The following is a 17,637-nucleotide window of genomic DNA, read 5'->3' on the forward strand; positions in this document are numbered from 1 at the left end:
AAACAAGTTGGGAGATTGGGTCGATGAAAGAGTATTGGGATGGTTTTGACATGGAAAGAATGAGTGTGGAAGGCAGAGGTGGATGAAGTGAACATGAGGAGGCAACCAAGGATATGAGATGGATGAATGGGGTAAAAGGGGCATGGGGAGAGGCATGTCTGTTGAGGAAGGAAGAGAGAAGACAAAAGATAGGGGTAAGCAGAGAATGGTTGTGTATGGATGATGCTTTGATGCATGGGAGTGGGTGGGGGATGGATGGGGGCCACTGGGAATATGTGTGAATGATATTTTGATGCAGCCCAAAGGGATTTCACCCCGTCTTCTCTTTTTCTGCACGAGAAGCCAGAGAAGAGAGGGGTTGCCATTTAAATGAAGCAGCTTTGCTGTGGATGTGCTGTGTCTTGCTGTATTGCTTCTGACCAAGGGCAGTGGGTTAGATGCAGGGATGACCAGTCATCCAGGAGGAGCCAAGAAAAGAGGGAGGGAGGGGTGGTGAATGGGAGTGGAATATGTGGGGATGAAATGGATGGGAGTGGATTTATGTCTTTGACTTTGGCTACCTCCCTTGTGAGGGGGAAAAGGCCCTTTATATATGTATGTATATATACCAAAAGGCTCCCTCCTTATATGGCAGCCAGCCAAGGCATGCTTCAAATGGCCTTACTTATATAAATACAAAACTCGTTGAAAATTTGGTAAATGAAAATCTTTTATAATATAACGGTTATATTTTGGGTAGTTCATAGGTCTGCGCATCACAGATAGTAAAGTCATATAAAAGTCCCTATTCACTCAAGAGTACTCATTCAGATATAGAATATCTTCACATTATACTCAATGGACAACATAACCACAAGCAAGCTGTATTATAATGCACTCATGACCTTAATTTACCATCTCTTGCACACTTCCAGCAGGATGGGATGTAAATGGTTGTACCCACCTATAAAAGAATATACAAACAAGAACATATTTCTTAGTATACAGATAAAGTTTTGCACTGTATTCACAACAATTCTGAAGACAACTTTTTCATGAATTTTATAATACAACTTGGAGTTCCTATCAATTATCAGCTTGGGGCATTATCAAATATCAGGTAATAATAGTTTCAGCCTGCTAATAGGAGTAATCAAAGAAGTTGATCATTTCCAACAGAGTTCAATGAACACTATGGCAATATAAGGCTTGAATGATGGTCATGACAAAAAGTACAACCAAATGTATTCAAACTTTTATAACAAATCATTTCTATTACATTAATTAATAAATAATACAGAAAATATAGAACTACGTAACAAGTGTTAATTTTTGGTAGTCTTGCAATTATCAACTCCATTTTATACAATGGTGAAAATGCAATCATATATCTTCTCTATCTGTTCTAATCCCCCCCCCACCCTCTCTCCAACTGAAAATACTTGTAGGATAATTCAACCACACTTCAAGAACACTTCAATCATAAACACTGGTGGCAAACATACATTAAAAGAAAAAAAAATCTTAAGATCCAAGAAAATATCAGAAAATCACAAAAATGTAGAAAGCATAATGGCAGAAGCTATGAAAAATCTGTAAAAACGAATTTATACACATCAAGACCCTAAAAGGAGTAACAATATGTTCACAAAGGAAAATGCAAAGCTATACTAGTTCCTCTTTTAGTGGAAAGAAACTAACAAGGGCCAGCATCCAGTTGGTGCCTAACAATTTCTCCAAGACATTATCAAACTGTTCCTGTACCTCACCATTTCAAAGCACTTTTATTCCTACATCTATGTTCTTCTCAATATTTTCTTGGACCTGTACTTGAGTTAACTGAAAATGTCTAATACAATCAAGTGATTTTTAATTTTAATTTTGCAATGACGATGTGATTGAATTCAACTTAACCAATATATACAAATATAAAAAGACAGAAAATTATGTCAGGAACAAATTCAAATATATGATGAAGAACAATACTAATGTGCAAGGTTACATAAATAAATCTTTGTCTTGGTCATGTGAAAAATGGCCAAGTCTCACAAGGCCTCCGACTCTTCCAAGTTACTACGTTCCCAGTGGCAAACTACTGGGATTTCTTTCCACAAACTGGGTCAACCCGAACTTGAGCGAAGAGTATTTCCATTATAATTCTAGTTTACATGGTCTTGTAAAAATGGTAAACTTTCTGATCACTTCTCTTTCTGAGTGACATTCTTTGCAATATATAAGCATTATACAACAACCTTCCATTGCCTGCAATTAAGAAGAAACTTGGAAAGAAAAGACATAATATGGCTAATATTCTATTCTTCACATCTTGCTGTTCTTTATGATAAGATGCAGCCATTATCATTCTCATGTTTCTGTGTAATTTTGTTGTGAAGTTTCCAGGGCATAATTGTCTAGGTTGGGCCATATATTTAGCATTCTTCTTCAAGGGATTGTAAACAATTCTTCTGTAACTGCACCTGAGCCTACAATGTAAAAAAAAACCATGGTATATTCACTTTCAAATAGAAATACTTACATCATACTGAAAATATTAATGTGAAATAGGTAAACCCCAAGTACATGTATGTATCAGACATTTTTCTCCTTATACCTTTATATGGAGGGTGGCTGAACCAAATCACCCCCAAATATGTACTGTATATGTAATACATGGGGGGACGGAAAGGAGGGGTCGCTGAATTTATGAAGCGGCCTTGCTGTGGATGTGCTGTGTCTTGCAACAATACTTCTGACCCAGGGCAGTGGACAAGATGCAGGGATGACCCATCATCCAGGAAGTGCCAAGATAAGAGGGTGGAGGGGAGTGAAGTGTGATAGGGTTGGAATGGGTGGGAGTGATTTTTATGCCTTTGTTTTTTGGCTACCTCCCTTATAAGGGAAAAAATATAGCCTTTGGTATATGTATGTATGTATATATGTACAAGGGAGACCATAAAACAAAGGGATAAAATCCACTCCCACCCATTCCATCCCCAACATACTCCACTCCCATCCACCCCCTCCCTCCCTCTCATCTTGGCTCCTCCTGGATGACAGGTCATCCATGCATCTCACCCACTGCCCTTAGTCAGAAGCAGTGTCACAAGGCACAACACATCCACAGTAAGACCACTTCATTTAATTGGCAACCCCTCCCTCCCTGTCCCCTTATGCAGAAAAAGAGAAGATGGGGAGAAATCCCTTCATGGTGCGTCAAATTATTTTTCACACATGCTCCCTCACCCCCCCATGCACTCCCTTTCACGCATAGGACACATTATTGGACATACGATATATGACATGTAACATTAACTCATTAGCCTGATAACCAGAGAATTAAATCATTACAGAAATGCAAATTTGAAACTTGCACTTATGAACACAATGAATGAATGGCAAATGCTGACCTTTGCATGTTTTAACTCCAATTCTGCTAGTTCAACTAGGTTCTTCTTGAAAGCTGCAACGCGTCGCATCTTGAAGTCCGTGAGTTCTGAAAATATACAAAGAATCTTATTATGGTTCACAATGGTGATACTTTACAACCAGTTCTTTGCCTACTGCTGTTGACTAAAGAGTCAATTGCTGACTTCTCTCTTGCAGACCTACAGCCCCACAATGACCAACAAAAGCCTCTGGTTGGCCTAAAAGTCTATTTACCAAAAGGCCTCTTTCCCCCTTTATAAGGGAGGTAAGCAGCCAAGTCATGCACTCACCCTTCACCCATCCCACACCTATTTGTTTTCCCTTTTATCTTAGCTCTCTGTTGATAAAGGGCCATTTCTGCCCCACACCCATTAACTGGGTCAGAAGCAATGCAGCAAGAGACAGCACCTTCACAGCAGGGCCCTTCAGCCAAAGCTGGTTTACCTCCACTGCTTCATTATGGGGTGAATGGAGAAGGGTTGTGTATGGATGATGTTGTGATGCATGAGGGGGAGTGGGTGGGGGATGCGGGGTGAGGAAGTATGTATGAGAAAAAATTTGACACAGCCCAAAGGGATTTCTCCCTGTCTTCTCCTTTTCTGCATGAAGGGGACGGAGAGGGGGGTCACTGAATTTATGAAGTGGCCTTGCTGTGGATGTGCTGTGTCTTGCAACACTGCTTCTGACCCAGGTCAGTGGACAGGATGCAGGGATGACCCGTCATCCAGGAGGTGCCAAGATGAGAGGGAGGGAGGGGAGTGGAATGGGTGGGAATGGTTTCTATGCCTTTTTCTTTTTGGCTACCCCCCCCACCATGAAAAGGGGAAAAAGCCTTTGATATATGTATGTATGCTTCATTTCGTGGCAACCATCCCAAAGAGTATCCTGGAGAAATATTGAACTGTGGTCTGTATTTTGTTGATACCCTGTCTGGGGTATTGGCTGCATGTTATTGTGGGGTGAAATGCTGCTCAGTAGCATGCAGCTGATACTTTAGGGTCTATATGGGGCACCCCACCATGGACCAGAGCCACACATCATTTTGTCTGGATAGAGGAAATCTATTCACAGAGAAATGATGATACTTTATTATACTGTGACTGTCCCTCTGTTATGCTGTCCCCTACTCTTGATACTGTCCTGTACCACTTCTGTATATTCATTTTTTTTAATATATATATATATACTTTTTTTTTTTTTTTTTTTTTTTTTAGGAATGTCCCCTTTGGGGCTACAGAGAGTAGAATGCCTAGTCCTATCCCTATCATGTTTGTTATCTTTTACAACTCAAGTGGGAACACTGTGGCAGTATTCTTTCTCCCCTAATGCAGGGTTCAATGAAAATGGATATGTATATTCAGAGAAGTGGTATAGGGCAGTATTAAGAATGGAGGAACAGCATTAACGGAGGGACAGTCACAATATAATACAGCAGCTGCATTTCTCTGTGAGTAGAGACTTCCTCTATCACTGGCAAAATGATCTATGGCTCTGGTCCATAGGAGCACCCCATATAGACCCTGAAGTATCAGCTGCATGCTACTGAGCAGCACTTAATCACGCAACAACACACCTTAACAAAGATATCACAACAACAAAAAGACAGAAAACTGGGAAAAACAGAAACTAATGGCAGGAAGATTAAAAACAAATGTAGAGTACAATAAAAACCATTAAAAAAATTAAATCACCACCCATAAAGCAGCTGGGAGCAATTTAGGGACTTCCGGAAATTTTCCAATTGCCAAAACAGCAGTGTAACAAACACTTCTCCAAAACAAGTTTCAAAGCAACAGCCCAAGAACACAGGGTGGTCAATGCCAGTTACCTAGGAGCCCTGCATCTCCTGCAAGAGAGATTTAGAAGAGCAAACTGCTCGTCTGATGAAATCCCCATGTCTGCAATCATTCTCAAGCCCATTCAATCTTATCACCCTTCACTTAAGGTCATATGCATATCAAGTACAAGTCCAGGGAAGATTTATTTATTTATTTCTCTCCATCTTCACTATTTTTTGCATGAGCAGATAGAGGGGGGTGATGACTAAGTTAAACAGCCTTGCTGTGGATGCACTAAGTCTTGCTGGATTGCTTCTGACCCAAGCTAGTGGGCAGGAAACAGGGATGACCATTCATCCATGAGAAGTTAAGATGAGAGGGAGGAAAGGGCAGCAGATGGGAGTGGAATGGGTGGCTACCTCCCTTATAAGAGGGAACAAGCTATTGGATGTGCTGTGTCTTGTGACACTGCTTCTGACCCAGGGCAGTGGACAAGGTGCAGGGATGACCCGTCATCCAGGAGGTGCTAAGATAAGAGGGAGGGTGGAGGGGTGTGGAGTGTATTCAGGGATGGAATGGGTGGGAATAATTGTATGCCTTTTCCATTTTGGCTACCTCCCTTGTAAGGGGAAAAAAGCCTTGGTATATGTATGTTATTTCTTTATTTATTTTTTATTAAAGACAAGACGGAGGAAGAGGGGGAGGGGGCGACAACATGCAAGATAAAGCCCTTACCTTCCTTTGCTTTCTCTGACATCTGCTCAAACTTCTCACAAGCATTTTGTTGTGCTAATTCTGCCTGTAAGAAGCACAAATTAAATGAGAACCAAAGAAAAATATTCCTTAGGTATATCAACACAAATCTATTGTAATGAATAGCAAGCATTGAAAGATAATAAAGTTGCAATCACAAGCAAGAAAAGCATTACACATAAACTATGTAAATCTAGTCCCAAAACCTTAAGCTACTGCAGGCCATAATAACTGATATGTACTTACATCAGCAACTTCCACTGGCTGCAATAAGCAAGGGAGAGACAAGGACAAGGCTGTGTTAGTTATTAAAAATAATTCTTTTAAAGATCCAGCAACAAATCAGCAACAGTTACACAAATCCAACCTATGCACTGTACTACTAATTCCCATTTGAGATACCTCTGATTAAACTATATTATAAATCAAGCATATTTTGAAGCAGTAAAAGCTGGAGCAGCAAGAATATAAGTTACTTCCATCACATTTGGATAACTTCCACATTTCCCAAGAATCATTTACAATCACATCAACAGGTCAAGATAATTCGAGAGAAAAATCATGTCCCAACATCAAAGTCCAAAATCTAAAGAAAGTAACATTTACTTTGGAGAAGTGGTGTTAACAAACAAGCCTTCCTTTCAATTCCAAACGATAATCTGTAAAGTTATTTGCCGTCCACCTTCTGCAACCTACTGTATTATTGCTAATAAAAGGAAAGATGAGTCACATGAAACAATTCTTTTATACAAGAACCTTGATCCTTTACCATTCACTTCATGCAACCATTGTCTACCTCAGATAAACGAGAATCATTAGTTATCAATCAATCCATTACTAAAATTCTCACGTGCAGGGGATGTCAATCTTAAAAAAACCGGTCACAGCCACAGTTTCATCCCATAAGTCATATGGTGAAAAGATTTTGCATTGTTGTCCAGAAAGAATGGTTATACGAGTGTCATATAAAGTGCTCTGTGTCTTCTGTAAGGTGTTTGTATCTAGGCCAACTGCGGTTTGTAGCCAAGTTCATTCTGTGTGTGTACAAATTTAGTGTTGAGTGATAACTTAAATATCAGTGCACCAGAGAAATTCTAGTTTGTCTTGGAAGTGATTTCTCTCTGGGGTTGATTTTTTCATTAACTTAGATGAAATATAGAATTTGGTAGTCTATGAAGGACAGCCTGCTTTATGATCCAAGTGTGTTTTTATATAGAAGTTGGTGTGTGGGACAAGGGGGATGGAGAGGAAATACAATGAAGGGTAGTGAGTGGTGGAATGATGAAGCAAAGAAGATTATAGAAGAGAAGCAACCATTCACAAACTGGTTAAGAGAAGAGAAATAATGCATACAATAAATGAGGCAAGGAGGAGAGCAGATGTGAAATGGGGTAAGAGTACGTCAGAACATTTTGAAAGTAATAAAAAGAGGTTTTGAAAGGATATTAAAAGAGGATGGGGAGGTGAATCAAGTACAGAAGAAAAGGTAAAAGGTTCAGAGGGAGAGATGATAATGGAAGAGACGGCAGTAAGAGGAAGATGGGCAGATTGTTTTAGGGAGTTCCTGAATGTGGAGGAGGATAGGGAGGGAAATATAGTTGCAGTGGGAAGTGCTAAGAAAATGACAGTGATGAATGAGGAAAATGGAGGAGAAATAAGAAAAGATGAGGTGAAAGAAGTTATTAAAATGATGAGAGAAGTTAAGGTACCTGGGTTAGATGGGTGTCATGTGGAGTGTCTAAAAAAGGGAGCTACAGTGATGGTGGACTGGGTGGACTGGCTGGTGAAATTGTTGAGTGCCCGAGGACTGGAGGAGTGCATGTATAGTTCCACTTTACAAGGGAAAGGGGGAAAAGTGTGAGTGTAGTAGTTTCAGAAGGATCAGTTTGTTGAGTGTAGTTGGGAAGGCTTATGGGAGGGTTTTGATTGAGAGGATTAGGAGAGGAACAGAGAAAGTAATTGGTGAGGAATAATGTGAGTTTAGGGGTTGCGTGAATCAGATTTTTGTGGTAAGTCAGATATTTGAAAAAGCTCTAGAAAAAGGTAAGGATGTTTTTTGGGAGGAGGATTTTGAATGTGTTCAAAATGAAATGCCTGAGAAGCATGGTAGGGGTTACTAGGGTGGATAAAGTGAGAAACAAGGAGGTGCGGAGGAGAGTGGGGGTGGAAAGGGAGTTGAGAGATATGGTTCATGAAAGAGTATTGGGATGTTTGGACACATGGAAAGAATGAGTGAAGAAAGATTAGTAAAAGGTGGGGTGACTAAGGATGAGATGGATGGATGGGGTGAAAGGGGCATTGGAAAAATAGGGAATATCTGTTGAGGAAGGAAAGGAGAAGACAGAAGATACGGGTGAGTGGAGATTTGTTGTGTATGGATGATGCTATGATGCATGGAAGGGAGTGGGTGAGGGATGGGGGTGAGGGAGTATGTATGAATGATACTTTGATGCAGCCTGAAGGGATTTCTCTTAGTCTTCTCTTTTCTGCATGAGGGGATGGAGAGGTGGGGGTCACCGATTAAATGAAGCAGCCTTGCCGTGGATGTGCTGTGTCTTGCTACACTGCTTCTGGGCCAGGGAAGTGGAGGAGCTACAGGGATGACCCATCCAGCAAAAGTCAAGATAAGGGGGAGGGAGGGGAGGTGGACAGGAGTGGAGTATGTGGGGATGGAATGGGTGGGAGTGGATTTTATACCTTTGTTTTTTGGCTACCTCTCTTGTGAAGGGGGTAAAAAGTCATAACTAAAGTGATCTGAATCCCTTCAGCTACTCTAGGCTATTTTGGTTAATGCAATGGAATTTTATTCAGCCAATGGGCATACTTGGTATAAAACAGGTTCTCGTTTAATCAAGACTAAATTTTTTCTGCGCCCCACAGCGTTGGAAAATTGCTTGGCATTAGTCTTACCCATTCATAACAGAAGGGCACTTTATAAATTCTACTCTGGCTGTTGTCAGGTGATTCTATTCAGCTGAGGTAATCCTCCCATAGTTAATATGTTAATAGTCGGTAAAGAGCATGATACTCAGGGGATAAACCCTGTATGGCAGTAATTCTTGACACCTTTTGAACTTGCAACCCCTTTCCCATAATCTCAAAACCCATACAAACCCCTGCTATCAGCCTTTGTTTTCCACTTTTAATTTTGTGAACAAATATGAATGATTTAAGCCCATTTTTGCACTGAAACAAAGAATAAGACTAATACAAAAGCATGAAAATCACGATAAGCTATAAAATTACCAGGCTGATTTAAGCAGGGTTTTGTGACCCCAAGTCAACGTTCTGCAACCCCCTACAGGGACATTACCCACCAGTTGGAAACCCCTATACACCAGATTCATGCAGCATTCTTTAATGATTGCTAACCAATCTCTGCAAAGGAATGCTGATCATTTAACTTTTGCTATCCCACCTTAAATCTATTTACCACTTCTCACTCAATTTATTTGACATAATAGTGTCCCCATGGGTAGCAGCACTGATTATAATCAGTGCTGCTACCTATGGGGCCACTATTATTTCAAATAAGTCAAATAAGGTATTCAATTATATTTTGTTGCCGATAATTATCAGCAACAAAATATAATTGAAGACCTTAATCTTCTGATTAACCTCTTGAATATGATGACACCTATGAACATGTCACGAGCCATGAGTGGGGTATACAAGGATGCCAGTGTCGATTTCTTGATTATATTTATTTTGTAGTTGTTGCTGACCTCCATATTTTGTGAACTGGCTCAATCTAATCACATTTTCTGTGGCATTATTTTTCTTCAGGATGAAATAGAACAAGTATGACAGCAGTAACTTTATATTTTGTGATGCATCATCATATATCAGGCAACCTGATGTGCACGCGAATATTTGACTCATATCGAAGAGGTTAATGATAGCCAGGACGAGAGTTGTTGTTGTTGTTGTCGTTCCCTAGACTGTCTGTCCGAGCAGTCCCGTCTCCCCAAGGAAGGCCACAGCCGAAACTGGGTTTTCCCACAAATCCTTTATAGAGTGTATGTTGTGTTGTTTGCGTGCATGATTGTGTATAATGCAGTCTTCCATTATGTGTTGTATGGTATGGGGTGAAGTGTTACATCCTGGGCAGCTGTTCACAACACGGTCGTCCAGCCTCTTCTGGTAGCTTAGAAGTGCTGGGTGGTGACCGCATCGCAGTCTGGCCAAGTGGACTCTGTCCTTTCGTGGGAGAGAGGATTCAGAAGGGTGGATATCAGGGGGTCTGGCATGCAGCAGTGTGTTGTCTTTCAGTGTGTTAATGGAGCGGTGAGTGATATGATTATGAATATGTTTCCGGAGGCTGGTATTTGGTGGTTGTGGAGGAAGAGAAGAGAGTATCTGTGCGTAATAAAGGTCTTTGGGTGTAGTTTTAATGTTTCTTGGTGTGTGTGGGTGTTCTGCTATGTAGTGTAGCGGGTGTGATGTGTTTGTGGTGGCTGCAGCAAGTGTTTGTGTGCCTCTCATGTCGAGGTGGTCCTTGACTTTGAGGACTTTTGTTTCATGGTGTAAATGGTCTGTAGGTGATGTATTTGTGCAGCCTGTAATTGTTTTTAGGGCTTTGTTTTGTATGATTTGAAGGGTGTTGTGGTGTGTCTCACTGAGATTAGGAGCCCATGCAGGAGTCAAGATAAGGGGGAGGGAGGGGAGGTGGACAGGAGTGGAGTATGTGGGGATGGAATGGGTGGGAGTGGATTTTATACCTTTGTTTTTTGGCTACCTCATGGACGAGAGTTATGTATCTCTCTGCATCTAGTCTGTTCTTAAAATCTTGTAGTTTTGGCACTCACTGTTTCCCCGTTTAGTTTGTTCTAGACATCAATCACTCTATGTGAGAAGCTATTCTTTTACAATTCATTTCTGTAACTGTCCTTCTTTAGCTTCTTCTCATGTCCTCTTGTTTCTCTTCTGCCCCATTTTAACAAGTCATCCTCTATCAAGAACTTCCATCCCTTTCATAATTCTGTAAATAGTCAGCAAATTGCCTCTTTCTCTTCTCTGTTCCAGTGTTGATAGATGTAATTTATCCAATCTTTGTTCATATGTCAAATTTGAGAGTGTAGGTGCCATTTTTGTTGCTCTTTGAATTCTTTCTATATATACATATATATATATATTTTACTAGGTGTATATAGTGTTACAGCATATTCCAATTTAGGTCTTATCAGCGTAATTAATATTTTCTTTACCATTTCTTCATCCATGTGGTCGAAGGCCACTTTCATTGATCTTAACAAGTTAAAAGTCTCTCCAACTAGTTTGTTGACATGTTTATCAGGTGTCAAGTCACTTAAGATACTCCAAGGTCCCTTTCAGAGTCGACTTTTTCGACTTCCTTGGTACCAATTTTATATTGACCCGATATCCTACTTTTGCTTTTTCCAAATTCCACTGTACTGTTAAAGTTCACTTCATACTTCTGACTCCATTTCCATATTTTGTGTAGGTCTTCTTGTAGCAATCTGCAGTCTTCTTCTGTGCTTATTCTCTTAACCATTTTGGCATCATCAGCAAAGAAATTCATGTTACATTTCACTCTTTCATCCATATCATTTATATATATAGCAAGCATTAAAGGAGCCAATACAGAACCCTGTGGGATGCCACTTATCACATCTTTCCAGCTCAAGCTCCTATTTCATGTTTGTCTTTTAATTTATCATTTGCATATCTGTAAAAGAGTTTAGGTTGATCCCTGCATTTGTCTATCTTTTTTGTTGTTTCTTTTTTCTTTCCTGCATACATTCACATAGATACAAGCAGGAAGAACATTCACTTTTTTTTTAATATATCATTCAACGTAGGGTCAAATGGGTGCTAGTCATAAGGCTTTATATATAAACACATACACGTTTGTACTGTCAGGTTTGCCTGATGCCTTATGACACAGAAAAAGCCAATCCAACACCTTGCAATCTCATACACACTTTACCATAGTTCTCTGCCAATCATTAAATATATATTCTTAATCTTACGAAATGCCATCTAGATTATAACTACACGATTTGGTTAATTTCCAGCCACCTCCCTGCCACTTACTCTTCAAATTGCCACAAACATCCTCATATTTGGAGGTGCAACCCTGAGAGGATGGTACACTGTCTCAATGTCAAGACCAAGATGTTTATCAACAGTGGCTGTCCCCCACCCCAACCACCCATTTTCTCACAAGGAGATTTTGTTTACCCCTTTTTTTCACACAAGGAGTGCTGACCATCAACAAATACTTCCATCTTCTTCATCCTATCAACCAGCGACACTCAAAACAGAACCATACTAATAAAACATTACTGAGCAATGTTCTTTCCATTTCTTACAACAGAAATGGGTGCCAAGATTTACTTGTTACTGCTGGGCTGTGGGTTTCCAGTCCATGAAACTTGAGGTAACAATTATCGTCATTATTATTATTACGAGCAGATAATATATAACAGACCGATCACAAATCAGACAGTTAGCAGGATCATCACTAAAGCAATTAACCACACACTTCCCACGAACTCAAACCAAGCACTACTTTCTTACATGCATTACATAAAATTTTGAGTAGTTTTGCCAGACTGACTTACCATCTGAACAAAACATCCCTGAAATTAGAAATTGAACATCTGTTAAACAATTTTTTGTATGAACAAGAAGTGTGTGTACACACACATACTTGTACATGTACACAAGCTCTTTTCCACCTTATAAGAAGAATGGCCAATTCAAAGTCCATCCACACAACAAAAACAAATAAAACCCCACTCAATCACCTCTCCCATTTCAGCACCTTGGTACCCCCAACCTCACACTTCCTCAACCACTCATTTATGGAGTTCCTAAGAACACCCTTTTAGGCTGTCATATCTTCATCATACATTCACAATTTCACTCCATTTAATCCTATCTTTTCCACTTTCTTTTCTGTGCTGGATAAGACATTCCACATGCATTTACTACATACCAAGTAAGGAGTGGTGAGGACCAGTAACTGCCCCCCACCTACTATTGTACTATGAACTAGTGCCACAGAAGCAGCCACAAATTAATACAAGGCAAATCTAAAGTTTCTCCCCAAAGAGATCTATGGGAGGACATGAAGTCTACTGCTACTGGGTTTCTAATCAATGAAGTTTGAGACAACAAACCCATTCACGATGATGACTTCCAACTAAATATCATAATCTGGATTTAGACTGAAATCTGTAAAAAGTATCACTTCTGGGAAATGATTAAAATAATTATTTTTTCATCTCTCTAATCATCCTTATTTCCCTTCTTCCCCCATCCTCTTGTATTACTCACCACGAGCATAGCTCCCCTCCCGTATATTACAACTAGGTAAATACATCTTCCACATACTTCCAAACTATTTTCTTATTCTTCTCGTGATTTTTTTAAACGACTTCTCATTTTCCCTCAACAATTTTCTGTCTCATTCTCCTGGTTTCCCTCGTCACTATATCACCCCTTCTAATTCTGTCAGTTTTGACATTTCACTTCACATCTGTGCTTATTTTTTCACTTTCGCTTTTACCAAAGAATGATTTAACAGCCACTCTCCTGCCTCTTTTCCTGCATGCCCATTGAATACCTCTGCTCCTACTCTCCTATCAACCACAATTCCAAAACCCCTAACTTCCACTCTTTCTCCTCACACTCACATATATGGATCAACTTTCAATCTACTCTCACTTCACCCCCTCTTGTTGCACTGACAGGCATCAGTGGCTGAGTGTACCAGTGTCAGATTTCAGTGCTAGGAATTCAATACAATCAGGTAATCTGAACTGGTTTAAAATTCTATTTACAGCCACAGCTACTCCAACATGCTCAACACTTCACACATACAATAGAACCTCTGTTCTTGACCTCAATCTGTTCTAGAAAACTGTTCCAGAGTAGATTTGGCCGAGGACCAACAAAAATTCACCGATCTGCTGGATACGGCTTTATCATGGAGACATTTTTTCACAAAACAGTGAATTTCACCCATCAGTTCCATTCAGACTGGTTGAGAACAGATATTTTTTGTCAACTATTGGATCAAGATTGAGAACCAATTTGTTAGACTTGTGAGACATTTGAGAACTAAGGTACTACCGTCTTTCATACCATCCATAACCTTACCAAGCTGGATTGATCCACCATGGTGAGGTAAAGAGGTTGCATTATCTCACTGGGGACAGGTAGGAGATCATGCAGTAGAACTTCAAAACCAAACACACTGTCTATCTGTATACCACGGGTTTCTTCCCTCTTACAAGGGGGGTAGCCAAATCAAAGGCACACATACATTCCCAGCCATTCCACCATCCACCACCACTGTTTCCCTCTAATCTTGGCTCCTCGTGGATGAAGAGTCATATCAGAATCCTGCCCACCACCCGAGTCAGAACCAATGCAGCAAGACAACACATCTACAGCAAGGCCACTTCATTTACTGGTCACCCCACCCCCATCACCCCATGCAGAAAATAGAGAAAACAAAGAGAAATCCTTTCAGGCTGCATCAAAATATCATCCACACACAACCACTCCACTCCATCCCCCTTCCTTGCTCAACAGATATAAAAAGGAGAGAAGATGGGAAGGAATCCCATTGGGCTGCATCAAAATATCATCTATACACAGCCATTCTCCACTCACCCCTAAACCTTGACCTCTCCCTTCATTGCTCAACAGGCATTCCCCTCTTTCTCAAAGCCCCTTTCACCCTATCCATCCATCTCATCTTTGGGCACCCCCTCAAGTTCATTCCATCCACCTCTGCCTTACACACCTGTTTTGCTAATGTTCCTTCACTAATTCTTTCCATGTGTCCATACCATCCCAACACTCTTTCATCAGCCCTATCTGCCAGCTCCCTTTCCACACCACTCTCTTCATCTCATTTCTTACTCTATCCAACATTGTAACCCCTACCATTCCCAGACACTTCATCTCAAACACATTCTAATTTCTCCTTTCTGCCTCTCTGTACACACATACATACATATACCAAAGGCTTTTTTCCCCCTTACATGGGAGGTAGCCAAAGACAAAAGCACAGAAACCATTCCCACCCATTCCATCCCCTACATACTCCACTCCACTCTACCCTCCCTCTTATCTTGGCACCTCCTGGATGACAGGTTATCCCTGCATCCTGTCCACTGCCCTGGGTCAGTAGCAGTGTTGCAAGACAGCACATCCACAGCAAGACCGCTTCATAAATTCGGTGACCCCCCTCTCCATCCCCTCATGCAGAAAAGGAGAAGACGGGGAGAAATCCCTTCAGGCTGCATAAATTTATTTCTCATACATACTTCCTCAACCCCCATCCCCAACCCACTCCCTTCATGTATCACAGCATCATCCGTATACAACCTTTCTCCATTCACCCATATCTTCTGTCCTCTCTTCTCCTTCCTCAACAGACATTCCCTTCTTTCCCAATGCCCCTTTTACCCCATCCATCCATCTTATCCTGGGTCGCCCCCTCATGTTCACTCCTTCCACACCTTTTTTACTAGTCTTTCTTCACTTATTCTTTCCATGTGTCCAAACCATCCCAATACTCTTTCATCAACCCCTCTCAACTCCCTTTCCACCCCTGCCTCTCTGTACCTTTGTTTATTTCATCTTGCATTACATTGCCACCCTCACAAATCCTTCACTGTTCACACTGCCTAAACAATATCTATTTGTTATACATTCCAGATAAACTGCACCTAAAATTAAGATATACAAAGTCCTAAGGACTGTTGCCAGCCACTGTGGGGTTAAGTGTTTTCCACTTAATGAAATTTCAATCAACAATTGATTGAATGATTCTTTATCTATTAGATTCCTTTTCTCACTGATTACTTTATCAGTTATGGCTTGTGACTCAAACATGATTTTCAAAGAATATACACCACTTTCTTTGTATTTACCTAACCTAAACAATTCTATCAAACGATATGCACAGTTGTTCCTCATGACTGTGGATGCAATCTTTCTCAGGTTATGCAACTGATTGTTCTTTCTTGTCATGTGTGAATTAATGCAACACTCCTCTTCCCACTTAGGACTAAAGACAGGCACCTTCTTGCAAGCAGTCTTGCAAGATCAACATCAGGGAGAATCCTCTGCCTCGTGTTTATTTTCAAAACTCGTCAATGCCCACACCTCCATTTATGGATGCAGCCCCACCAAATCTCTGGATTGGGCCCACATCTCTCTTATCAACTTCAACTGTTTATTACGTCAATTCACATATGGACAGTTGAAAACTAACAATGGATCCCCTCCTCCTATCTTAGCCACACAAACAATCCAAAGTTTTTTCACAGAGATTTACAAGAAGGCCCAAGGACAGATGCCAGTCAATGAAAAGCTGCAGGTTTCCAGTCAGTGAAACTCAAGGCATCAATTAATCAAAATCAATCTTCCCGCCACATGACTGCATGTTTATTTTTTGACCATCACATATCTGACAAGCAAGGCCTTACTTCTGATTACTTTCCATGCACCTCCCTCCACTTTATTCTGTTCTTGCTTTTTCTGTTGTTCCACAATCTCCCTTAATTTAACTTGTTTCTCCTTTTATGTATTTATCTATCCTTTCTGCACTTCCACCACTGGTTAGATATTTTCCTGAGATTTATTTTACACATAAGTGTACATACAAAAATGCAAACACATTTATACATACATAATCTCCCCTCCCCCACATACAGTGGCTCTATATAATCACTAATACAGAAATACATCAATGTTTCCAAAGTTCTATCTTTCATTTGTACCCAAAGAACATTCGGTAAATCAAGTAAACCCTTAACAGCTTTCATTCAACCAAGTATGAAATCTTGTAATTAAAATTATCTAATTATTGTGATTTGATGATGATGATATGGTTTAACATATTATTGTGAATCCAACAAAAATCAAGTCTTTATTACTAAATTATAAAAGCAATAAAACCATTAATGCTACTAAAATCTATGAAATTCACATGAACACACACAAATTAGTTCCTAAGACAATTCACTTACTGGCTATTACTTACAGCATGTACATCCTTATTCTTTGCACGGGCACGGTCCAAATTTTTGTTGGCTTGTTCATAATTTGCAAGACACCTTAAACGCCGATAAAGGAGATCCTTGGCAGCACTGGTATCTCTCATATAGTATCTTAAAGAGTCCGACAACTTCAAATCCTCATCTGATGCCACTCTTCCCTCAACTTTCTGTATAAAGAAAAGAAATAGAGACTATATATATATATATACACATACATACACACACACGCACACACACATACACGCACCACACACCTGATGCTGAAGATACAAAGACGGATCACCACAAGCATAGCTCCCTTCCCGTATAATACAAATAGGTAAATACACACACAACTAGGTAAATACACACACACACACACACCAATGAAGAAAATAACAGGGAAATAGATGAGTTGAAAAAGGAACTAAGTAGGATAAAGGGAGAGAATGAAAGATATGAATAGGAATGAGGCATTAAAGAAAAAGATGAAGGATCAAATGCAGGCAATGACCGAGAAAGTGGAAGAGATCAACGAAAATGACTTCCAAGAAATAAAGAAACAATGGAAAGGAGAACAGGAAAGTAAAAAATTATCCTGCAAAGAAATAGTGGAGCAACAGGTCAGGGAAAATGCTAAAGGGTAATCCAAGTAATTAAAGAGAAAGGTAATT

At 40.1% G+C, this 17,637-nt stretch overlaps 1 protein-coding gene across 4 annotated transcripts in view; it reads right to left on the bottom strand.

Moving 5' to 3' along the window:
- Positions 1 to 708: 708 nt before the first annotated feature.
- The window catches only part of Snx6 (sorting nexin 6), a 30,302-nt gene continuing 13,373 nt past the window's right edge, over positions 709 to 17,637 (bottom strand). The window contains exons 9-13 of one of the 4 annotated variants that reach the window (XM_076180746.1): positions 16,969 to 17,151; positions 12,524 to 12,541; positions 5,919 to 5,982; positions 3,387 to 3,472; positions 709 to 2,462 (exon numbers count right to left, since the gene is read on the bottom strand). In XM_076180746.1, the coding sequence (XP_076036861.1) occupies positions 2,409 to 2,462; positions 3,387 to 3,472; positions 5,919 to 5,982; positions 12,524 to 12,541; positions 16,969 to 17,151 (405 nt within the window). In that variant the 3' untranslated portion in view covers positions 709 to 2,408. Of the gene's footprint in view, positions 2,463 to 3,386; positions 3,473 to 5,918; positions 5,983 to 6,182; positions 6,201 to 12,523; positions 12,542 to 16,954; positions 17,152 to 17,637 lie in introns of all 4 variants that reach the window. The other 3 variants (XM_076180735.1, XR_012966076.1, XM_076180754.1) reach the window with 3 other exon arrangements.

The sequence above is a fragment of the Oratosquilla oratoria genome, chromosome 3 (genome assembly GCF_046742065.1).
Source record: "Oratosquilla oratoria isolate Oo_2021 chromosome 3, ASM4674206v1, whole genome shotgun sequence".
Classification (NCBI taxonomy): Eukaryota; Metazoa; Arthropoda; class Malacostraca; order Stomatopoda; family Squillidae; genus Oratosquilla; species Oratosquilla oratoria.